The sequence below is a fragment of the Erinaceus europaeus genome, unplaced genomic scaffold, assembly GCF_950295315.1.
Source record: "Erinaceus europaeus unplaced genomic scaffold, mEriEur2.1 scaffold_738, whole genome shotgun sequence".
Classification (NCBI taxonomy): domain Eukaryota; kingdom Metazoa; phylum Chordata; class Mammalia; order Eulipotyphla; family Erinaceidae; genus Erinaceus; species Erinaceus europaeus.
The window spans coordinates 1-25,850 of NW_026648066.1; the positions used below are offsets into that span (position 1 = coordinate 1).

Genomic DNA, 25,850 nt, shown 5'->3' on the forward strand with positions numbered 1-25,850 from the left:
TTTCTCTCTTCTTATTGCTTTAACTGTGCCCCATAGATTATGGTAAAGCTCATGTCTTTTAACAATAGTTGTTACAGAAGCATAAGCATAAAACTGAGCATCTACAATATACTCATGTTGTTGTAGTCACACAACAATGGAATACTACTCAGCTATCAAAAATGGTGAATTAGTCGTCTCCAACTCATCTTGGATAGAGCTTGAAGGAATCATGTTAAGGGAGATAAAACAGAAAGAGAAGGATGGATATGGGATTATCTCACTCATAAACAGAAGTTGAAAAAAAAAGAACAGAAGGGAAAACACAAAGCATAACTTGGAACTGGAATTGGTGTATTGCACCAATGTAAAAAACTCTGGGGTGGGGTAGGATCCAGGTCCTGGAACATGATGGCAAAGGGGGACTTATAGGGGGTTAGATTTCTATATGGGAAACTGAGAAATGTTACATATGTACCAAGTATTATATTTTACTGTTGACTGTAAACCACTAATCCCCCCAATAAAAAAAAAGTTGGGCATCTATATTAATGGGTTTTCTCTAGAGCTGTATATATCTCCAGAGAATATAGCGCTTGCACACACACACACACACACACACACACACACACACACACACACACAATCAGTATAAGGACTTTATTCTTCCTATTAGGTTTCTTACAAAAAGAATGAGTACTGTTTTCATACGTGGTGGCTTAATGAAATTCATATAGAAGCACATCATTTTGTAAGACACCTTTTCTCCGAGAGCAAGAGTTACCTTCACCTTGAACCTGTTTTTGGTACTATGACCTGTGGACAAACCCAGAAGATCAGGGTACATTATATACTGAATGAAGAGATTCTGAGGAATGAAAAGGACTTAACTTTCTATTATTTGGTAAGAATAAAAGTTGTATCTCTTTCTAAGTGTAGAGATAAAAAGTAAGGCATTTTGTAAGATAACAATGTAAATATTTGTTTCTTAGTGCTTGAAAAGAAAATCACAATTCCTAATAAATCACTATGCTTTAAATTTTCATTGATACTCTGATCTCCACCAGAACTTTCAAGTTTCTTCTGAGTTCCAATGAAAAGCTAAGCAGAAGAGGATTAAATATAGTGTACGGAGTACATGTGAGATTTCATTGATTAACTTTTTTTCCATTCAGACAGAGCAAGAAAGAAAATGGAGAGGTGGGGGACTATAACACTAGATCTTCCCCCAGTGCTATCAATTCTCTCACATAGTGTTGGAGTTCACCTGTGTTGGAGACATGACAAAATAAGTACCCAACTTATTTAGAATTATCTATCTCTATGACCATTTACACATTTTATATAGACCTTAATTATACACTATTTTTATATAGCAGGGATGAAAATATTTACTGGAAGAATATGTAAATTTTGAGTATTTGTATTTGAAATAAATCACAAATCTTAAACTAGTAAAGCATTCTAAAATTGCTTTTTAAATTATGCAACTATAGATAACAGGAAAATACTTGAAGAGAGATCTAATAATCAAAATAATTTCTGGGTTGGAATCCTGAGATTACTTATGTAAATACATTTAAGGAAGCTTAATATTTGCCCTTCAAAATGATAATGAATGCATTGTTTCACTTTCAGATCAAAGCACGAGGAAGCATCTCACAATCGGGAACACATGTTCTACCCATTAAGCAAGGAGAGAGTAAGGACTTTCATGATTTCCTAATTTTTCTCTCAGAGTCAAATTCTGAACATTTTAAGGGAGCGAGATTAATGGTTTACAGTAGATACAGTTGTTGGTAACATTTCTCAGTGTTCTGCAGAATACTCTCATTCCCATCCTGGGTCCTCCTCCACCATTGTGCAACAGAATCTGAAAGTGCCCCTTTACTCCCTCCAAGCCTTTACTTTGGTGTAGTACACCAGACCCAGTCCAAGTTCTACTTTGTGTTTCCACTTTCTGTTCTTATTTCTCAGCTTTTATCCATGAGTGAGATAACCCCATATTCATCCTTCTCTTTCTGGCTTATCTCATTTTTTTATATTTGTATTTTTTTCATTACTGGGGGACTAATGGTTTATAGTAGACAGTAAAATACAGTAATTGGTACATGTGTAACATTTCTTAGTTTCCATATAGAACTCTAACCTCCCTCCCCCCACCCCGACCTCCTCTGCCATCATGTTCCAGGACCCCCCCCTCAGTCTTTTACATTGGTGCAATACACCAATACCAGTCCAAGTTCTACTTTGTGTTTCCCCTTCTGTTCTTATTTTTCAACTTCTATGAGTGAGATCATCCCATATTCATCCTTCTATTTCTGCCTTATCTCCCTTAACATGATTCCTTCAAGCTTCATTAAAGATTAGATGAAGAAGGTGAATTCATCATTTTTTTTTCTTTTTCTTTTTTTTTTCTTGGTGGCAGAGAGCTTTATTGTACAGATGTTCAAGAGCTCTTGGTGGGGTGGGCGCGCCTCCTCTTGACCATCACGGGCTTCTGGCTGCTCAGGATGACGCTGGGCCTGCAGATGGCAGCCATTCGCAGGTCTGGTGGGTACTTGTTCTTGCAGATCATGTGGCTGATGCTGCTCAGAGTGGCCCAGGCATTCTTGTTGATGGTGATGCGCATGTAGGAGGTGGCCAGCATCCGCTGGCTAGTCCTGTACTTCATGATGACTACCACGCCTTTGCTGTCTGCCACCGGCTCCACGCCCACGGTCTTGTTGTGGAGCAGCCCGTTTTAGCCAAAAGTTATGGGCCTTGAGGTTTTTGGGCTCCAAGCTGTAGGTCTGCTTGTTCCTCTTGATGAGGAAGTTGGAGCAGTTCCGCACCACCATCCCACTGCAGGTGTGCTGATGGTGGCAGCTCCTCTTGATGCGGCTGCCGGAGACAGAAGAGACCAAATTCATCATTCTTAATAGCTGCCTAGAACATTTTGACAGGATCTTTCTTCTACTATTTAGAGGAAGGCAGCTGATATTTAAAAAAAAAAGAGAGAGATGTAGGTTCATTTGAGTCCAGTTAATATTTCCATTATATATCCTCTCTCTCTCTCTCTCTCTCTCTCTCTCTCTCTTTTTAATTTTATTCCTAAGAGGCCTGACAATATCAGCTTCCCTGACAGCATGTCTCCTTTGTCAGGCACATAATCCAGGTTGGAGCCTGATTCTCTGGCCACTGGGGAAGCTTTGGTGCTGTGGCGTCTTTCCCTTTCTTCTTCTGTCACTCTCTCTTTCACTATCTGAATAAATTGATCCAGAGTAGTGATGACAAAAAAAAATCTTCCTAAAGAAAATTAATTCAATATTATTTTTATTTTCTTTTAATTTGGAGGGTTGGTAGTTTGAAGTAGAGTCAATGAATGGCACATTGGTACAACCTCATCTCCTCATAAGAAGTGTCTAGATGTATTGGAGACACCCACTCCCTCACTAGGGTACTCATCCCTATCGTATACCAGGACTTCAATGTCCAGTCATCTGATTCCTTACCCTCTTTCTCCAGAGTACTTTGCTTTGGCACAACATAGCACAGCCCTTCCATGTTTCACCTTACATTTTCCCTTACTGTCATTTTATTCCCTTAAATTTCAGCTATAAATAAAATCATTTAGTATTTATACTTCTCTTTCTGGCTTATCTCACTCAACACGAGACCTGCAAATTATGTTCAAGTTATTACAGAGTTGGCAATATCATAAATTTTAATAGCTGCATACTATATATATAGGCTATTACAAAGTATGATTAATAAACATTTTTAATGCAGAAAAAATAATTGAAAAGTGTGCCAAACTAAATTTTAACTTAGTTATACATTTCCCCAATTATGTGTTTGTGTTCACTTCCCTAGTTTATGAAATATCACAAATTTGGGGTTTATGACCACATAAATTTACTATTCAATTTAATAGGCTAGAGGTATGTTTGATCCAAATATCAAGATGTCAGTAGGGCCATATTTCTACTGAAAGTATAGATAATTATCTGTTTTCTTGCCTTTTCTCTCTTGTTAACTCCTTTTACATCCATTAGTTCATTATCTCTTCTATCTTTAATACCAGTAGCATGTAATCCTCAAATCTCTGTCTTATTGTCCAAATTCCCCTTTTAAATATCACTACATTTACATTAGGTCTAAAACATGATCTCATCAAGGCCATTGACAAAATCATACTTGCAAGTCCTATTTGAATCAATACAGTCACAACTTTTGAATTTAACATTGACACCTTTGTTCTACTTCCCATAGAATTGTCATCTTGCTCCAAAGATTCACATCCAATCCACATGAAAATGCAATTACCCCATCCCAACAACCCTCAAAGTCTTAATATATTATAGCATCAACTCCAGTTCAAATCTCAAATAGGTCTCAACAGCTCAAATATTATCATGTCAATTACTTAAGTGATGTGCTAGTGAGACCCTGAGTATAATCAGCTCTATGACAAATAAAAAGGACGCATTTGTTCCAAGAAAAATTGAAATCAACTTGGAAGACAATATGTTATAAGGCCTGGAAATAATTCTTTGGTTCATGTGTCTGCCCTTTGTGCTCAATACTCCACCTTTGGAATCATTTTCTTTTTCTTTTTCATGAAGGATAAAATGTTTTTGCAGCTAAGGTTTATCAGCTTGTTTCCTGTCTGTAGAAGTTGATTATATTTTCTTTTTACTTTATAATCTGTCCCTTTTATTTGAACTAATGAAAGGTACCACAACACTGCTCAGGTCTGGCATATGATAGTGCTGACACTGAATCTGGGGCCTCAGGAATACTAGTCCTATCTTCTAACATTGAGATTTCTCCCTGGCACTTGTGTTACATTCTTTGAATTGTCCTAGGAGTATGACAAGAACTGTGCTGACATGAATCATAGAGATAACTCAAGACATCTAGGTGTTCTCTTTTGAATTCTTCCTTCATAGACATTTTTTCTAACATTTAAACTTAGAGACATACTTGTATTATTTCTTCCTATTTAAACCCAGAGAATGAACAATTTAACTTACAACTTTAAGGTGTCAGATACCATATGTTTACTGAGCACTACTAATGCATGCTGATATAAATGTAAGTTATTTCATACATTGGATATATGTGCCTAATGTGAACAATTTTAACCTTCTTTTTGATAAAGCTGAGAGTTCTCCCTAACCTATTTTCTTGAACTTTCTCTAGTGAAAGGAGTATTTCCCTTCTCTATTCAAGTTGAATCAGATATTGCTCCTACTGCTGAGTTGTTGATTTATACTATTTTGCCTAATGGAGAAGTGATTGCAGACACTGATAACATTAAAGTTGAAAAATGTTTTGCGAATAAGGTGGGTCTTTTTTATTTAAGTCCTATCCTTTTATTCACATCCCTTTGGAAGTATGGAAAATAATAAAGTTAACAAAAAACCTTTATGTATCAAAAGACTGCTATATGTTGCTTTAAAAATTTCTTCCAAAGTAATTCTAATGAAAGATATGATGATGTTTCCAGAGGGCTCTAATGTTAAAGTACAAAGTAGCATCCATAGTTCCTATATTCATATGAAATTTAAGTTCTATTCCATTATAACTCATTAATAACTTTAATTATGTAGTTTCTCCTCAAGCTTTCAATTACAAATGATGTGCCACAAAGCATCCATCATAATTATTCAACCATGAGCCCAAAACACCTCCATGTACCACTCAGAAATCACTAAGTTATCATGAATTCAAAGTTAGATTGATAATACAGAACAGGCATACATGCATGAACTCCATTTTGAAAATATAGCTTATCATATAGTGATACACATATGACTATATAAACATCTAACAGAGTTGCCAAGTGAGTTTTTTGTTTTCATTCAGAACAACACATTATAAATAAATCAGCTTTATCTCAATAGAATTTAGTGTTGCTTACCTGATTTTTACTATTGTATTATCTTTTACATTAACATTACACAAGGTGAAGATCAACCATGAAAAAGCAAGTGATATAGATGAAAGATTTATACAGTGTTCAGAAAAAAAAGTTGCCCATTTTCATTCACTACAAAATGTTAGAAAATATACTTATTTAAGTTAAAAGTTAAGGGCCCTTAATCCTCTAGAAGTCCTTACAAGATGATGTGTAAAGAGGGCCTTGAGAAATCAAGAAATTTTTAATCAGCTTAAAATTTCTAAGAATAAAGACAAAGTATATAGAATAGAATTTTTCATAGGTAGTGTTTCACATAATATATGGAATGTTGGAAATGAATATTACTCTATCTTGAATATAATTATTTTATATGTGAATTTAGATTTAACTAAATATAACACATGGAAGGATTATCATAATTAAATTCAAGTTAAATATTATTTAACTAAAGGTACTGAGATTTTACTATAATAAAAATCAATGAAATCAAGATGATAGAAAATTACCTGGTTATATTTCAGTAACTGAATTCCAAATTATTTTGATTGTTGCATAAAATTCACACTTTTAATATAAAAATATATCGCATATTCACACATCTGTATCACATTTACATATGTGTAATATTCACACACCTATATTGCATTTACATATGTGTAATATTTATGCATATTACATTTACATGTAAAGATGGGTTCACATACATATGAGGAATCAACATCCTAGCTGATGGAATTTTGCTGGTCAAAGCAAAATCAACTTCCTGAGAAAATTCTGGACAATGTTCTTTGTTTTGCAGTTTTTATTTTTCACTCACTTTTTCTCAACCTGATAAACAGTATCATTTTTTTCCTGATAAATAGTACTACTCTGATTAAATGTCAAGAGACTTCAGTTGACTGGTCTCAGAAGTAGAGTGATGTAACTACACACATTCAACACAAACACACACATACACATACACACACATACACACACACACACACACACACACACACACACACACACACACCACTGCTGTTTCCTATTTAGAATTTTTCAAATGTGATCAAAACAAATTTATACCTTACCAGTTACATGAGGAAAGGGAAGCTCTTAAAATATTATAAAACAATGTTAGTTAAATAAAATAAACACATAATAATGGACTAGTCCTAATCTAGGACGAGAAATAATTTTGAAATGAACTACATTTCCAGTTTATTCCAGAAATGATTGGTTACTTGGTTGGTTCTAGATATGTTGCTCTGAATGTTGCTCTAGTATTGAAGAAGATAAAGAAATTATAGACAAGTAGTAATCCTACTCAGCTTTTTTTTTTTCAAGCATGAAACTTTGCTTAACAAAGTTACTTTGTTAAATGACATCAGTTAGAGAAATACAAACCATATCATTTCACTTATATTTAAAATACAAATAAACATAGGAAGTTGGCAAACAAAGTAAAGCAAGGACAAACTCTTAGACATGGAGGTGGTTACCAGAAGAAAAACGGATTGGAACTAGGTAAAGCAGATAAAGAAGATTATTGTATGATGGTGGATAGAAACTAGACTCACGGCCATGGTCATGATACAGTGTATTTTTTGACATAATGCTCTGTACCTGAAGAATATATCTATATTTATCTATATATATTATAAAATATGTATATTATAAATCAAAGTCACTTCAATAAAAATAAACAGTATTAAGAACAAAATAAAGGATTGGTCCAAGTCTGGAAGAAGAGTTTGAGACTGTAGTCAGTGGAAAACTTGCTACTATAACCATGTCCTCTTTACAGGTAAATCTGAGTTTCTCCTCAGCCCAGGGTTTGCCAGCCTCAGACACCAAAGTGAAAGTCACTGCCACTCCTCAGTCCCTCTGTGCCCTGCGGGGGGTAGACCAGAGTGTGTTGCTAATGAAGCCTGAAGCTGAGCTCTCACCACAATCTGTAAGTCCCATTTAAGTATGGAAAAGTAGAAAATGCATATATGAAAAAATCATTTTGGGTTGTTAGTTAAAACTACAAAAGGAAAAGTTCTTCAGAGTCTCAGGCATAATGAGTAAATTATATTTGAGTCAGAATTTAGTTCAGTTCCAAAAAAGAAAAAATATATTGCATATGTATTTAAATCTATTTATCTATCTATCTATCTATCTATCTATCTATTTATGATGTCCTTTCTTATAATTCCTAAGGGACTATCTTTCTCATAACTACAATCTCTTTGCCTAGCATAGCATAAATGATGCTGAATATATTTTAATAGATCAGTAAATGAATTTAGTGAATCAGTTTTAAGGTGGTATTTACTACCTTAATTTTAAATGAAGAAAGTGATGGTAAATTGTCATGGGCATAATTGTGAGTGTGCCATCTCCAGTTTCATGTAGTGCTAGTGATCAAAACCAGCTTTCTATGAATAAAAGACATGAGTTCTACTGCTTTCTTCCCACCCACAATGTATTTTAAAGGTAGAATTTGAACTGAATTCCTTTCAATGTCACACCTAATGAACACATTCAAAAAAGTTGGGCCCATACTCCCAGAGGGATAAAGAATAGGAAAGCTATTAGGGGAGGGGGATGGGATATGGAGTTCTGGTGGTGAGAATTCTGTGGAGTTGTAACCCTCTTATCCTAAGGTTTTTGTCAGTTTTTCCTTTTTATAAGTAAATTTTTTTTAAAGTTGCCCCCTCAAAAAAAAAAAAAAAAAAAAACCCACAGTGCTATGTGAAATGCCAAATTTTAAAACTTTGCCTAAAATTCAAGCACTGATTACTGATCTTAAGTATGACAAGAAAGCTGACTTAAATCTGTCAGGCTAGAAAATAGTAAATAATCTAGTAAAATTTATATCTATTAAAATAATAAAAAGAAAGTTTCCATTTAAACTTTGTCTTTGAAAAATACTTCTTTTGATGAAGCGCTTTCAGAAAGGGCAGGTAGTTTTCAGGGTTGGTAGTTCAGTATCTTTGATGATAGGATGGATATAACCTTGGTGAAAAGAGATCTAGTGGTGAGCCGCCTAGATGAAAGTTTGGTAATACTTTAGATTCATAGTCTTATGAGATATAAAATCGGGCAGCAAAAGCATATCAATTGGGGGCCGGGCAGTAGCACAGCGGGTTAAGTACACATGGTGCAAAGCACAGGACTGTTACAAGGATCCTGGTTCAAGCCCCTGTCTCCCCACCTGCAGGAGGGGGTCGTCTTACAAGCAGTGAAGCAGATCTGCAGGTGTCTTGTCTTTCTCTCCCCTTCTCTGTCTTCCCTCCTTTCTTGATTTCTCTCTGTCCTATCCGACAACAGCAATAACAACAATAATAATAACAAGGGCAACAAAAATAGGAAAAAATGGCCTCAGGAGCAATGGATTCTTAGTGCAGGCACCAAGCCCCAGAGATAACCCTGGAGGCAAAAAACAAACAAACAAAGAATATCAATGTATAATAACTTCAAATTTTGATAACCATAATGAAATGAATAAACAATGTTGAGATAAAGTAAATTAAAAAGGATCATTATTTATTCATTTATTTTTACCAGAACACTTCAGATTTGTATACTATGAAGTTTTTATTTATTTATTTATTTATTTTTTACTGTTAGAGACTAGGACTGAAGTGTAGAAACAGAAGATTAGGGTAGTAGCTTAGATAATAGGAAGCAGAACATTGTATCACTTAGCAGGGTGTTTTATACTAGATAAAAACTGAACTAGAATTGATTTCTAGGTTTATTCTGTACCTAGTTTTCTTTCAAGATAAACCTGATGCTAAAATAGTAGGCTAAAACAAAACACACACAAAATTTGGAAAGAGCATAATATTAAATCGGAAATGGGAATGAATCAAGTAGTTATGTTAGTTATCTATAGGCAATAGAAATATGAGAGCTTTTAATTCTCCCAATAGCTTCTCTGTACCATTTACTTATCTTGTATTCTTTTAAAAGTACATATTAAGCCATGGAGAGAGGGAACTTAGTTTTTAGTTTTCTATAACCAAAATAATCTCTGAGAGTTTGACAAATTCTTTTCATTTTGCTCTATGTATTCAGTTCTTCTTACAGCAAAATAACTAGGATTAATTCTTCTTTAAAATTTTTTATTATCTTTACTTATTGATTGGATAGAAACAGTCAGAAATCGAGAGGGAAGGGAGGGATAGAGAGAGTGAGAGACAGAAAGACACCTGTAGCGCTGCTTCACCACTAGTGAAGCTTTCCTCCTGCATGTGGGGACTGGGGGCTCGAACCCAGGTCCTTGCACATTGTAACATGTGGGCTTAACCAGGTGCACCACACCCAGCCCCTAGATTATTTCTTTTTAACACTTCATTCAATTCTCTATTTTTTATAATGGGGCCTGGGGATATTAAGGAAATACCATAATCATTTAGATTTTATACTATACATAGTCACATTTAATTTTTTTCATAAAGACAAAAATATGTTCTTTTTGTTCTCTCAAATTTACAGGTTTATGATTTGTTACCAATGAAGAATTTGTTTCCTATTGGACTGTCAAGGTATGGAGTATATTCAGGTCCTACAATTGAAGATGATGAACCATGCATTAATGCAGACAACAGCATGCAAATGCAGACCATAGAGGATGATACTTATAGTATCGTTACGGTAATTCTTTCTAAAGCCTTAACAAAAATTGACTTCAATATTTTTCAAGACAGAGAACAAACTTCAGAGCAGGGTGTTGGTGCATCTGGTTGAGCAATATTACAGTGCACAGGGACCCAGGTTCAAGTCTCCATCCTCTCCCGCAGGGGAAAAGCTTCACAAATGGTGAAACAGTGCTTCAGGATTCTCTCTCTCTCTCTCTCTCTCTCTCAGTCTCTCTCTCTCTCTCGCTCTCTTCTCCCCCCCTCTCAATTTATCTGTCTTTACCCAAAATAAAAAAATATATATTTAAAGAGAGAGAGAACAAATGGACTTCTGAGCTCTAAAATTTAATCCTGTCCTCCAAAAAAGCTGATTAATAGGAAAATAATGAAATATCAGAGGAATAAAATGAACTTTGTATACTCATGTGTTTCCATGTAGAGACATGAGCTAACAAAAGAAATTATTCAGGGACCTGGGTGGTGGCACAGCGGGTTAAGCTCACATGGCGCAAAGCGCAAGGACTGGTATAAGGATCCCGGTTCAAGCCCACAGCTCCCCACCTACAAGGGGGTCGCTTCACAGGCGGTGAAGCAAGTCTGTGGGTGTGTATCTTTCTCTCCCCCTCTCTGTCTTCCCCTCCTCTCTCGATTTCTCTCTGTCCTACCCAGCAACAATTACAGCAATAACAACAACGACAATAAACAACAAGGGCAGCAAAAGGGAAAAAATTTTTTTAAATAAAAGAAATTATTCAATAGGAAAAGAGAAAAGGATGGTCACCCAAGGGATGAATTGAGAATAAAGATTCAGAGAAAAGTATATTTTATAATAAAGCACAAAGCAAAGTTTACTAGAACCATGCAGGGAAATCTCAATTTTTCAGCCCTACAATTTCAAATGAAAAAAAAAAATCATCTGCTATAATGGTATAAAGCATGTGTGTACACATACTGTTTGCTTTGTGGGTAGATTGGGTAGAAGAAAGAAGGAAATGCTTTTCAACACTTAAGACTAAAATACTCAGTTTCAGGGATGCAAAAGACAATTAGAGAGATATCAGCACAAAACAGACACAATTCAGAGAGAGGAATCACAAGTGGGTTCTAATCCCAGCTCCCATTGACTAACTGGATAAACTATATAAACGTAAGTTCCATACTAGATAAGTTCCAAACTAGATAAACTCTGGTTCCATACTTGTAAGTTTTTATACTTATAAAATACTTATATTTTATAATTTGTTATAAAATATTTATCCTCCCTATGGTATAGAATTATCCTGATGTCCATATGAACTATGTGTTAATATATATAGTAAAAGAGAAAATGTAATAAAAGAAATAATTAAGTCTCAAAATTAGATTGTCAATATACATTTATTGTAATCAATTTCCTTCTAGTCTTTAGGATTAGAGGTTTTCACCAACTCAAAAATCCAGAAGCAACGTTTTTGTCATCAACCTCGAATATATGGAATTATACCTCCAATAATGCCACCACCACCACCACCACCAATAGCATTAGCAGCAGGTGTAGGTAAGAGAGATTTGTTTGCCTGAATACAGAAGAAAAATCATGCTTTGTTGAGTTGAGATAGGATAAAAGTCTATTTTCTTTCCTAATTCACTATAGTTAAATTCTTGGTAAATTTTCTTCAAATGATAATTTTTCCTTGGAAAAATATATATTTTAAGCAATTATTTTGTCACTCTTTCCCCTCCCTTTCTCTCTCTGCCTCTTTTCCTTCTCAAACCAAAACTAGCTTTTTCCCTAGTCTTCAATAGTCTTGCTATTTCCAATCATCTTTATTTACTATGGCTTCCATACCTAAATTAGTCAGGAAGAGGTAGATTATAACACTAACACATACACCCCCACCACCACCACAACTCAGTAGCTAAGTATATAACTGTTTTCTCTCTGCTACAGACAGTGTCTCACACATGTGTGAATTCACCACTCCCAGATCAACATTTTCTTTTTAGCTCTTTTTACTTTTGATAGAGACACAAAGAAATATGGAGAAGTGTGGGGGAGAACAGAGATTCTGCCAGGCTGTGATACTCTCAAGTGGTGCTTCTGGGATTTAAGTCAGGACCACTCTCATGGCAAAGCATGTGCTCTACTGAGTGAGCTATTCCTCAGTTCCATGTTTCATTGTTTTTGTTCACAAAATTTCCAGTGAGCCAGTCCAGTAGCTGTCCAGAATGTGTCCCCAGCATCTTCAAGTACCTAGTTTTTTTTTTAAATTTTTTATTTAAGAAAGGATTAGTGAACAAAAACATAAGGTAGAAGGGGTACAACTCCACACAATTCCCACCACCCAATCCCCATAATCCCCCCCCTCCCATGGACCGACCAGTCACCGCCCATGTTCAGCGGGGAAGCAATTACAGAAGCCAGACCTTCTACCTTCTGCAACCCTCAACGACCCTGAGTCCATGCTCCCAGAGGGCTAGAGAATGGGAAAGCTACCATGGGAAGGACCTAGTTTTGATCACTAGTATTGTAGTAGTAGTAGGACCACTAGTAGTCCTGCTTTTCTTATAGGAAATAAAATGGAGGTAAATGTGGTTCTGTTTAAAAAAAAACACATCTATTTTAATATAGTAGAAATTATTTACCTCAGAAAACAAGGAATGAAACCTAGTTAAAATAAAAAGGAGTTATCTTGCAGGTCTCAAGCCCCAAGTTCAGCTTCCAGCACTGCATATGCCAGAGCTGAAAAATGCTCTCATATTGTTTTTCTAAAATTTATTTTAAATAGAAATTTCTTTTAAAAATTCCTAAAAAAGAAAAAAGAAAAATAAATATTCCCTTAAAAGAAATCAAATCCCATATTGTAAAAACAAACAATCTTAGGTGCATTCCAAGGGGCCCATGACTTTATTAATTTTTGCACTAAATCACTAATAAAAATAAAAGTCACTGGTAATAGTAAAGGGGAAAATCCTCATCAGTTGCCTATCCTTTTACTTTTTCATAACTCTCTAACTATAAGTGCATATTTTCTTTTTAATCCTAAAAAAACATACTGATGAAATCAAAGAACCTGAAAAATTCAAAATATCATAACTATATTCTTATTAAAATATTATATAATACTCTCATGTAAATGTTACATTGAGTATATATCAGCTATTCTTTTTTTTAAATTATTTACAACTAGACCATCCAGGTCTTGTGCCTCGTTATTTCATAGCCAAAGTATTTAAAAAGCACCTTAGTTTGACTTTCATGCTTCTAGTCTTTTTCAACAGCAGTTTTTTTGTGTATGATGTATAAGAAATTCTATGTTTAAATATGGCTTTAATTATACATAGACATGGATTTTAGAATTCACATAATTATTTTTTTTCCTTTTTTACTCCAGGGTTATCACTGGGTCTTGGTACCAGCACTACAAATCCATTTCTCCTGGTTGCCATTTCTTTTCCACTTTATTGGCTAGAACAGAGAGAAACTGAGAGAGGAGAAGGAGATAGAGAGGGACGGAGAAAGGTAGATACCTGAAGACCTTTATGTGCATTTAACAGGGTGAGCACCACGGCCTGACTCCCCACATAATTTTTCTTTTAAGTTTTATAAGATGTAAACACTGGGTGGGGGCTCGGCTGTAGCACAGCAGCTTAAGCGCACATGGCAGGTAGCCCAAGGACCAGCACAAGGATCCCAGTTCAAGCTTCCAACACACCACCTGCAGGAGTGTCACCTCACAAGAGGTGAAGCAGGTCTGCAAATGTTTATCTTTGTCTCCCCCTCTCTGTATTCCCCTCCTCTCTCCATTTCTCTCTGTAGTATACAACAACAATGACATCAATAACAATAACAATAATAACCACAATAATGATGAAGGGGGGGCAACAAAAGGGGAAAAATAACAGCAGTGGATTCGTGGTGCAGGCACTGAGCCCCAGCAATAACCCTGGAGGCAAAAAAAAAGGGGAAACACTGAGAAGACCACAGGGTAAGAGAGGTACAACTCCACACAATTCCAGAGCCTTTCAACTCTGATATGTAGGTGCATGTATGGATAGTTATGTGTGTCCATGTATCATACTTATATATCTTCTATTATCTGGAGTACTGCTTATAAAAAAGTCAGGGGAGTGGGGCTATAGTGCAACGGGTTAAGCACACATGGCACAAAGCGCAAGGACCTGTGTAAGGATCCTGGTTCGAGTCCTGGCTCCCAACCTGCAGGAGAGTCGTTTCATAGGCAGTGAAGCAGGTCTGCAGGTGTCTTATCTTTATCTCTCCCTCTCTATCTTCCCCTCCTCTCTCCATTTCTCTCTGTCCTATCCAACAACGTCATCAATAACAACAATAATAACCACAATAATAAAACAACAAGGGCAACAAAAGGAAATAAATAAATATTTAAAATAAAATTTAAAAAGTCTGACTCTTTCTTTAGCATATTTTGTCTTAACCTTCAGAATTTTTTGTTATTCAGTCATATCTGTTTTTACTCAGCTATGTTAAACCACTGAAATAGGAAATCTACTTTGAGGTGGTTATGTTCTTAACTTTTTGTAATATCCCTCCCAGCCTCTCTATATATACTTAACTTGTATGGGCTGATTCCCTGGAATACCTACCTCTCCATTCTTCTCTGTGTTTCATCTTTCAATGATCATTTTTACTTTGGTAAAGTGGTTCCTCACCAATCTAAATTTCATTTTATGTGCTTTATTGAGTATCCATGATCTATAGCCCATAGTTTATTGTATACTATTGTTTATGTTTCCATATCTTATTCACTTTTTTAAAAAATTAATTCTGAAATCCTTTTGCTGTAGGTAGCATACATCCCTCTTGTTTGATTCTCACTATAAATAAAGATTATGTGATTGCAACAATAGTTTAAGCCTATTCTTTTACATAGAAAATTATACCTTATTCTTCCCTCCATCAGTTGGATAATCAGATTAGAATACATTTGTTTTCATTTCTAGAGAAAAATGCATTTGCCTCTTTATTATGTAGTAAAGAGACAACAATATTTATTTCTAGGACAAATATATAAATGACCAAAATAATAGGCTGGTAATTTTATATTTTCCCAATAGTAAATGATGCCTGAATAAATGACTTTACTGTGCTTGAAAAAATTAAGCAGCTATAAGAAATTAATGATTAGATAATGACCTTTACATTGGGCTAAAGTTATCTTTCTATTGGTATAACAGGTTCAATGCCCATGGGTTTACCAGGCATGTCTGTTCCTGTTGTTGGTTCTTTGGCAGCAGGTTATTCAATGGCAATGCCACTGCCAGGGCAGCCACTGCCAGGAAGCTTCCTGCCCATGGAAATCAAAAAAAGAGAGACAATTCGGAAATATTTCCCTGAGACCTGGATCTGGGATTTGGTAGTAACTGAGTAAGTTGTGTGTCACTTGGAAATTTGTTGAGGCTGGGATTTGAGTGCTCTTCAGTGATCCTGGTGATGACTGTGGTTCCTGATGCTTTCTTTAAGTGCTCTTGAATACTTCTCTGGTAAATATATATAGGTCCGTTGTTCAGTAGTAACATGGCGAGGTACTACAAGTTATATATCTAATTTGGTCCTGAGATAACTAAAATAATAGGAAGCAGGAAGCTGCCACTGCCTTTAAAAAGATAAGCAAAACTATCACAGATTACAGTAGGATCACCAGCTCTTCTATCAAATCGATCATTTATCACCCTAAGTTACTGAGTTATTATGCTCGAAGATCAGTGATAATCTGTGCTACAAAAAGGGGTTTATTCATTCTTTTTTAATTTCCCTTCACTAGTTTATCAGGTCAAAGTGACATGGTGATGAAAATCCCGGACACTATCACGGAGTGGAAAGCCAATGCAATCTGCCTGTCTGGAAAAACAGGGCTTGGTCTCTCCCCTACCATCTCTCTTCAAGCTTTCCAGCCTTTCTTCCTTGAACTCACTTTGCCATATTCTGTCATTCGAGGAGAAGCCTTCACACTCAAAGCCACTGTGTTCAATTACTTGCCCCAATACATTCGGGTAAGGGCGTTTTTTGGAATATGAGAAAAAGCAGAATAAATGACTACATTCAGCATTTATTAACAAGATTTCCTAGAAAATTGCAGTATAATTTGATGCATCCTAATTTTGGAATAAAGTAAGTGTCAATAGCAAAGTTACCTGATCAAGGTGATAAATGATGCTCATTTGGGACTCTCTATTATATGTGTATTCCTAACTCCAGACCTTATTTCTACTAGAATAGTTTATCCCATCACTCCAATAAAAGGAGATTGTTATGTTGAAAGGGCCACAAACCTAAATCCTAGGTATTTATCCTAATTGTAGTTCGGCTTTCCATTACATTACTGGGAAACATCTAAAATTCAAAGGATTTGACAGGATTTTTACATTGCTTGAACAATCCCTCAAAGTCTTTTAATTGGTATGTCCCAGTAAACTTGTCTATTCTGCTACTGACCTATGTTCTTTCTTGAACTTGTGGCTGTATGGGGGAGACAGGTCAGCGTGCAGCTGCAGATCTCTTCTGAATTCTTGGCTGTCCCAGAAGAGAACAATGTACTGTCTTACTGCATCTCTGGAAATGGACAGAAAACTGTATCCTGGGCTGTGACCCCAAAGTCACTGGGTGAGTGGCAAAGTTGTTGACACGTGTTTATTCTTCATTTATTTTTCATAGTACTTAGGAATGAATTCAGAGACTCAAGAGTACAATATCACTGCTAAGTGGTCTTTCCAGAGCTATCTGTTCATTCTTTATTTTAGAGAGAGTTAAAGAGGAACAAACAGGGGTGGGGGGCAAGGAGAGAGACAGAAAGAAGAAAACAGTTGAATACCATTCTACCATACCTGGAATCGTCCTAATGACATCTTTGATGCTCCTATGCAGAGTGAGAGTTTGAATCAATGGCCTTGTGTTTAGTAAAATGAATGTGTTATTAGTTGAGCTATCTCCTGGCCTCTAGATTCTAATTCTTCTGTGTGTCTCTGTGTGTGTTTAATAATTATTTATTTTAGATAAATACAGATATAACTTGAGAGAGGAAGGAGGTTAAATAAGGAGAGAGAAAAAAAGAGATACCTATAGCACAGCTTCACCACTCATGAAACTTAACCTCCTGCAGGTGGGGTGCTTGAACCCTGGTCCTTACACACTGTAATGTGTGCACTCAACTAGGTGTGGCACTACTTGGACCCAGATACATTTTCTTCCTACTTTTAACAATAACTAATTGAAAGAAAACCATGGCACTTATAGGGTAAACTTTAAATAATTTACTAAAAAGAGAATTGCTGTTTGACTCCTTATGTATTTTATTTTTCAGGAGAGGTAAATTTCACAGCCACTGCAGAAGCCCTGCAGTCTCAGGAGTTATGTGACAATGAGGTGCCTGATGCCCCAACATTTGGGCAAAAGGATACAGTGATCAAGCCCTTATTAGTTGAGGTATGTGGGTAAACTGATTCAAATCTCCACGATCTTCTATACAATAGTACATTATCTAAAATATATGTGATAGTGATATTTTCTCCCCAAGAACATAGATGTATCCACAACTCACATTTTCCACTAAGATTTTCTCCTGTATTTTAAAGTGATTGATTTTTTTCACCTGTATATTTAGCTTCAATAATGTTTTCATATATTTCCCTTTCAATGAAAAGCCCGAAGGAATAGAAAGGGAAGAAACTTTCCACACAATGCTCTGTGCCTCAGGTAAGTGTCAATAATAGATAAAGCTTTCATATAAGTCATATGCCAAAGTATATAGTTGTCATATGAACTTTGGGAGATACTTTTCTCTAGGGAAAAAAAGAGAAAAACTAGTACTTTTCCCATATAAAAGTCTGAAGACCTAAAGACATGCAGAATAATTTTCCCCGATGAAGATATAGAAAAGTTTAAAAGAAAACCTACAAGCTCATAGCTATTAGTGAGGATTTAAGCTGATGGCAATGGAACATTATTCTTTTTTTTCCTTATGTTTCCCTTGTTGTTTTTATTGTTGTCGCCATTATTATTGTTGTTGCCATTATTATTGTTGTTGATGATGATGTCATCATTGTTGGATAAGACAGAGAGAAATGGAGAGAGGAGGGGATACAGAGAGGACTGGGAGAGAAAGATAGTCACCTGCAGACCTGCTTCACCACTTGAGAAGCAACTCCCCTGCAGGTAGGGAGCGGGGGCTGAACCAGGATCTTTACGCAGATCCTTGTGCTTCGTGCCACATGCGCTTAACCCAGGAACATGATTCTTTACAACATACCCGGGTATCCCAAACTTATCCCCAAGCAATTTTCAAAATTGTGAAATATCTGTGTGACATTACTACTACTGATTGTAGTGGTCAAAAAGAAATCAAGAGGAAAGAAGAATCTAGAGAGGAAAACAGAGATACCTGCAATATTGCTTCACCACTGGTGAAGTTTCCCTCCTGCAGGTGGGGATGAGGGGTTTGAACCTGGATCCTTGTGCAATTTAATGTATGCACTTAACCAGATGTATCACCGCCCAACCCCCCAATTTTAGATTTTTTAATCAATAAACATCACTTCCCAATTTTGAATCTTATTAATTCACTGATATAAATATGTATACTGCTTTAATTCCCCCTATAAAATGTAGCATCTGCTTTACCAAATCTCTCTTTGATTTTACTGCTATTAAATTGAAAATTCTAAAGTTTCAGGATCTTTTTTGAAAATTGTTGTATTACTGTACTTAAACTAGAACTTATCACATAGCATTCAGTTAATATTTATAGAAAGCATGTTATTTGGGCTGGGGAGACAGCATAATAGGTCTGCAAAAGACTGTCATGCTGGAGGCTCTGAGGTGTGAGGTTCAACCCCTAGCACCACCATAAGCCAGAGTTGAGCACTGCTCTGGTTTTATTCTCTATGTCTCTCTTATAAAAAGAAGAAGAAGAGGAAGAAGAAGAAGAAGAAGAAGAAGAAGAAGAAGAAGAAGAAGAAGAAGAAGAAGAAGAAGAAGAAGGAGAAGGAGAGGGAGAGGGAGAGGGAGAGGGAGAGGGAGAGGGAGAGGGAGAGGGAGAGGGAGAGGGAGAGGGAGAGGGAGAGGGAGAGGGAGAGGGAGAGGGAGAGGGAGAGGGAGAGGGAGAGGGAGAGGGAGAGGGAGAGGGAGAGGGAAGGAGAAGAAGAAGAAGAAGAAAGAAAGTGATTTGAAAAATAGTAACAATAGTAGTAATTAACGTAAACAGTGAGAAGGAATAAGTATACCATATTGTATACACTTATAAGGGAATCTACAAAAACTCTTTCACAAACAAATGTAAGTATTTTATAAAAACTTTACTTTGAGATGAATCATGGCTTAAGAAAAAAACTTGGATCCATCAAAAAGTTGTTTAGTCACCATGAGAAGCAAGAGCTTGGACCTTGATTTTATAAGGGAAATAAATTGAAATAAATAAAACATTTTTAAAATTTCCCTTTCCTTACATACACTTGTATTTTTTTTTCCTATAGGAACTGGAGTAATTGAAAAGTTGCCATTAAAAGTCCCTTCAAATGTGGTTGAAGGATCTGCCAGGGCAACATATTCAGTTTTGGGTGAGTCTCTCAACTCAAGGGAAGCAGTTATTTACCCAGAACTCTAGCACCTAAAATTAGTCACTCTGTTGTATGGCTCTGAGCATCCATTGCTAATAAATGTCCAGACTCCAGATACTGAATTGAGGGAAGGGTACTGAGCTGAAGGCTGCATTGTATATTAATCAGAAAGGGGGTTAAATACACGTTATACATTATATGTTATGCCTTATATACTCTACAGAGTAAAAAGACTCACCTCTCTACCCTAATCTCAAAAGACTAAGCACATTCTTCCTAGTAGATTTGAAAAGAACTGAATATTAAAAACTGCATGAGTCAGAAAAGATGCACTCTCCCATTACACATCATCCCTATTTCTCTACCCCACTCCTTCCCTTTTTACCTCCCTCCTTCCCTAACCCTGGGGCTCAGTGCCTGCACCATGAATCTACTGCTCCTGTGGCCATTTTTTAATTTTTTTTTTTTTGGATAGGACAGAAAGAAATTGAAAGAGAAGGGGAAGACAGAGAGGGAGAGAGAAATATAGACACCTACAGACCTACTGCTTGTGAAGTGACCCACCACCTGCAGGTGGGGAGCTGGGGGTTCAAACTGGGATCCTTGCACACTTCCTACTATATGCACTTAATCTGATGCACCAACACCCAGCCCCCTATTTTCTCTATCCTTAAAATACTGGCTAATTTTTTAAAATTTTATTTATTTATTTATTTTCCCTTTTGTTGCCCTTTTTTATTGTTGCTGTAGTTATTGCCGTTATTATTGATGTCATTGTTAGATAGGACAGAGAGAAATGGAGAAAAGGGAAGACAAAAAGGGGGAGAAAAATGTAAACACCTGAAGACCTGCTTCACCACTTGTGAAGCGACTCCCCTGCAGGTGGGGAGCCAGGGGCTCGAACCATCCTTATGCTGGTCCTTGCGCTTTGCGCCACGTGCACTTAACCCTCTGCGCTACCACCCGACTCCTGACTGGCTTAATTTTTTCCCAATTCTTCCTTATATTATTTCTCTTCAACTCATATTTTTCTGTGTACCTCTTCATAATTGATATGACCTTTGAGCTAGCTAACAATGCTTCTTTATATCCCAATATAAACTAGCTCTGTGTTTCTTTGAATTTTTTTCCCTTTTTTTATGTCTTTCAATTTCCAGGTGATATACTAGGATCTGCAATGAAAAACCTTCACAATCTTATCCAAATGCCCTTTGGTTGTGGAGAGCAGAATATGGTCCGTTTTGTCCCCAACATCTATGTTCTGAACTATCTGAATAAGACAGGACAGCTGACACAGGATATCAAGTCCAAAGCCATTGACTACCTCACCAGTGGTAAGAGACTGCCTCAAAAAAAAAAAAAAGAGTGATACAAGAGGGGAGCATGGGAGAAAAAGACTTAGGATATACTGTGGTGCTCTTCAGCTCTGGCATCTATCTGGTGGTGCTGGGGAGTGAATGAACTTGCAGTTTCAGGTTGCTCAGTAATGCAAACTAGTGCACTAGCAAGTTGAGTTAGCTCTTCTGCCCTCAAAAGGAGAAATCCTAATAGATGCCTTATTCCCTTTATAGATCTCAATAAAATCACACTAATGGTAAAAATTCAATAGTCATTGTAGCTATTTACAAAATGAAATATCCTGGGAGTCAGTTGGTGGCACTCCTGGTTAAGCACACATAGTACCAAGTGCAAGGACCAGTGCAAGAATCCTGGTTGGAGCACCCGGCTCATCTGCAGGGGGATGGCTTCACAAGTAGTGAAAAGTAGGGATGAGATGTATCTTTCTCTCTTCCTCTCTATCTTCCCCTCCTCTCTCAATCTCTCTCTATCCTATCAAAAAAAAAAAAAAAAAAAAAAAAGGCTGCCAAGAGCGCTGGATTCATAGTACAGGCACCAAGCCCTCCTCCTGGAAAGCTTCATTATGGATAGTGGAACATTGCTTCAGGTATCTATTTTCTTCTTCTACCCCTACTTATATGTGACTTTATAAAAAGAAAAAAAAAAGAGAGAGAGAAAGAAAGTGAGGAAGGAATGCAGGGAGCCACGGATTTGTCAAACAGTAACTGAGGAGCCCTAATGATAAATGTGATGGCAAAGAAGAAAAAAAGTAATGGCATTATCAAGTACTAGAAAACAGTAGTTGTCAAGTAATTCCACCTCAACATATTTAATTATGAAGAAAAGATTCATTAATTATCCTATGTTTCTACTATTTTTAAAGTCTATGAAAACTTCCTCTTCAGGGTACCAAAGGCAGCTGAATTATAAGCACAAAGATGGTTCATACAGTACTTTTGGAGAAGATGATAATGGCAAACAGCAAGGAAACACTTGGTAAGATAATTATCTTCATGTGAATTCTGTAAATCCATGATATTTCAAAATTTTTCAAATATTTACATACTGATACCTCTAAATCTGTTATTCTTTATAAACTCATATCTATTAAGCACAACCTGAGTGATCTCACCCATGAAAGTTCATTTGTTCTGAAAGCATATACAACAATGAAGTAAGAACCTCCAAGTGGAAATGCAAAATAAAAAGTGTCATAAAGTGAAATGTCAGAAGTCTATCATCTATTCTGCATTAAGTGAGGGAAGAATATAAAGGGCAAAATAGATGTAGTGAAATCATTCAAAAATGGTAGTTTGAGTAGTAGGAATGCATGGAGGATCAAAAAACCATTTCATGAAGGAAAAAAAACTTAAAAACATAAACTCTAGAAAAAGCAAAGAAGGTGAAAGGCTTTAAAAAGAGGTTCAGATGTCTCTTGGACAACTAGAAGGGTATTCACCTCTCAAGTACCATTTCCCACCAAATGCCTGCAATAATTGTTTTCATTGAGTTGTGAAGACCAAGGTCTTAAGGAAATAAAGTAAGCTTCAAAAATGAAAATGTCCTCTTATTGCTGTCTCTTTGTCTGGCAGGCTCACTGCATTTGTGCTAAAGTCCTTTGTTCAAGCCCAAGTATACATCTCTGTGGAGTCTTCACACATCACAGATTCGTTCACATGGCTCACGCAGAAACAAAAGGAAAATGGTTGTTTCCAGAGCTCTGGATCACTGTTACATAATGCTATGAAGGTGATGAAATTAATTTTATTCTGGTGCCTAAATTTAGTGTTACATAGGAATCACGATGCACCTATTGATTTATTAAGTTCTAGTGGCATCGTTTTGAAGATAGTTGGTAGAGGTGAATTCTTCTACAATCCAGCAATAAATTAATAGCTTTTATTGAAAAAAATGTGCAAAAATCAATGTTACTGAAACTGAGGAGAAGTGAGCTAAGACAGACTCAAGAATTAAGGTAGGAGAAGAAGAGGGAAATAAATAAAACTATGCAGGGGAATTTTTTTTTTTTTTTTTGCTAATGAGGATGCTCAGAAAGACTGAGCTAGCCTGATTAATGAATACTGGAGTGTGTGTGCGTGTGTGTGAGTACCTCTGCTTCTGATCCTTACAGGGTGGGGTGGATAATGAGGTGACACTTTCTGCCTACATCACCATCGCTCTACTGGAAATGCCACTGTCCATCACTGTATGTATTAGCATGCTCCCTGTACCTCCCTCACAAGAGTAAGGCATCAAAATCATAAGACTATACATCTCTGAGGAAAATGAATTGCACTTCTCATTTTATTTAATTTGGGGGTATTTTTCATGGAAACATAACAGGTATGATCATTTGGAGCTTGGGAGAAAACTGTTCTGTGATGCTGCCCAGAACCATTGGGTCTTTACTTGGGATTAGCTTGAGATCAGTTTAAGCTTCTGTTTTATTAAGATATTTCATCTTTATAGCACCCAGTTGTCCGCAATGCTCTATACTGCTTGGAAACAGCCTGGCAATCCACCTCAAGGACCAAAGAAACTACTGTCTATACTAAGGCACTACTTGCCTATGCCTTTGCCCTAGCAGGAAACCAGGCCAGAAGAAATGAACTGCTTAGCTCACTAGACCAAGAGGCTGTGAAAGAAGGTAAGAATCACTACTACAAAATTTATTTCACCAAATCCCCTGTAATCACAAAAAGGGAAAAGACCAGTAGAGCTCACAGTTATCACATTTATACTACATTATATTATATTTATATTAATTATATTACTAAGCCCATAATAAGTATGAACAACATAACACATGCATTTACTAATATGACCATTTTATCAATTCACAACTTAGAGAATCTATATAACCTAACTTCCAAAATTATTCATGTAATAGACACAGAGATATGGAATGATTTTCTGGAAACATAGTTTATTTTATTATCTAAGATCTGCTTATTGACAATATACACTTTTACTTCATTTATATCAATTCAGTAGTGAGACTCTAATTATAATCATAATTATGGATCAAGGTTTGAAACCATTCTCTAAATTCAATATCAATCTATTCTATCCATTTGCATTCCATAGAGAATTCAATCCACTGGGAAAGACCTGGGAAACTTCAAGAATCGAATACATTATTTTATCAACCCCGGGCTCCTTCTGCTGAAGTAGAGATGACAGCTTATGTGCTCCTTGCTTACCTTACTGTTCAACCTGTCCCATCTTCAAGTGACCTATCTGTGGCATCCCAGATTGTGAAATGGATCACAAAGCAACAAAACCCCTATGGGGGATTTTCCTCCACTCAGGTCTGGGGACTGACTCTGGAGGGGGGAGGGGGAGGGGAAAAATATATGAATACATTAGGTACACACAGCCATATTCTAAGAGCTGAATTATTGAATAATGCTTTTAATTCATACCTTCTCCATTCCTCCATACCCATATTGATACCCATGTCACCATTTTATATATAGGCTATTGTTTGGACATTTATCTAGACTCTAAGTGGACCTTTACCTGTAAAGCATATCGATCTTCCTTAAGTAACATTTTCATAAGATTACTTTGCTGATAAAGTAAATATTTTTCCATCCAAAGACTAAACTTATTTGATGTTTACCCAAAATATCTCTTCTCCACAATTCACATGAATACTCCTATCTAATTAGGCCAAATCACTCCACCTTTTCTAGAATTCACTCACTTCATTTACGACATGCTCCCCACCCACCCCACCCCCCCAGTAGTCCCTGGGAATTCTCCTCTGTCCATTTTAATCTTTCTCAATGTTCAAAGAAAATTGAATTCCTCACCTTCTTCATAGTCTTCTCTTACAATTCTGAGTCCAATTTATTTTCCATACTCGTATTTTTTAAAAACAAGTATTATTATGTAAACTTATAGGTAATTGAAATAGTCTCTATTCTGTGCCAGTTCTCTGTGTATATTTCAAATTATGTGAAAAATGATTTATTTATTCTCCCCAAATTATCTACAATAGACCTGAACAGAATTGATATCCAGTTAATGATGCACCTTTATAACTATTGAAAGGACAAATGACATACAGCCATTATGATTTTGCTAACATCCTATAATCTCTGCTTTTATCTATTGTCAGGACACAGTGGTAGCTCTCCAAGCCCTTTCAAAATATGGAACAGCAACTTTCTCTAAAAGGGATAAACCTGTTATAGTCCGCCTCAATTCTTCAGAAACATTCTCTGAAGAATTCCAAGTAGATGAGAGCAACCGCCTTCTGCTACAAGAGGTGGTGTTGCCGAAGATTCCAGGGGACTACAGCACTGCAGTGTCAGGGTCTGGATGTGTGTACCTCCAGGTGAGACTGACAGGACTCAGGAATGCTACACACAGCAGAAAAAAATCTCAATAATTAAATCTGAATTTGCAAACCAGTAAATGAATTGTATGGTAAGGGAAAG

The 25,850-nt window shown here is 36.3% G+C and overlaps 1 protein-coding gene and 1 pseudogene across 1 annotated transcript in view; one reads left to right on the forward strand and one right to left on the reverse strand.

Annotated features, from left to right (window-relative positions):
• Positions 1 to 655: 655 nt before the first annotated feature.
• The window catches only part of LOC103107056 (pregnancy zone protein-like), a gene marked incomplete at its 5' end in the record, with an annotated part of 30,024 nt that continues 4,829 nt past the window's right edge, over positions 656 to 25,850 (forward strand). The window contains 19 exons of the mRNA XM_060184702.1: positions 656 to 883; positions 1,618 to 1,681; positions 5,167 to 5,309; positions 7,674 to 7,823; positions 10,355 to 10,513; positions 11,899 to 12,034; positions 15,691 to 15,880; positions 16,278 to 16,506; positions 16,990 to 17,116; positions 17,814 to 17,935; positions 18,154 to 18,205; positions 19,981 to 20,064; positions 21,222 to 21,398; positions 22,308 to 22,398; positions 22,995 to 23,151; positions 23,534 to 23,608; positions 23,872 to 24,049; positions 24,490 to 24,713; positions 25,529 to 25,747. Of these exons, the coding sequence (XP_060040685.1) occupies positions 656 to 883; positions 1,618 to 1,681; positions 5,167 to 5,309; positions 7,674 to 7,823; positions 10,355 to 10,513; positions 11,899 to 12,034; positions 15,691 to 15,880; positions 16,278 to 16,506; positions 16,990 to 17,116; positions 17,814 to 17,935; positions 18,154 to 18,205; positions 19,981 to 20,064; positions 21,222 to 21,398; positions 22,308 to 22,398; positions 22,995 to 23,151; positions 23,534 to 23,608; positions 23,872 to 24,049; positions 24,490 to 24,713; positions 25,529 to 25,747 (2,805 nt within the window). The remainder of the gene's footprint in view (positions 884 to 1,617; positions 1,682 to 5,166; positions 5,310 to 7,673; positions 7,824 to 10,354; positions 10,514 to 11,898; positions 12,035 to 15,690; positions 15,881 to 16,277; positions 16,507 to 16,989; positions 17,117 to 17,813; positions 17,936 to 18,153; positions 18,206 to 19,980; positions 20,065 to 21,221; positions 21,399 to 22,307; positions 22,399 to 22,994; positions 23,152 to 23,533; positions 23,609 to 23,871; positions 24,050 to 24,489; positions 24,714 to 25,528; positions 25,748 to 25,850) is intronic.
• LOC103107046 (large ribosomal subunit protein eL28-like) lies at positions 2,393 to 4,273 on the reverse strand (annotated as a pseudogene).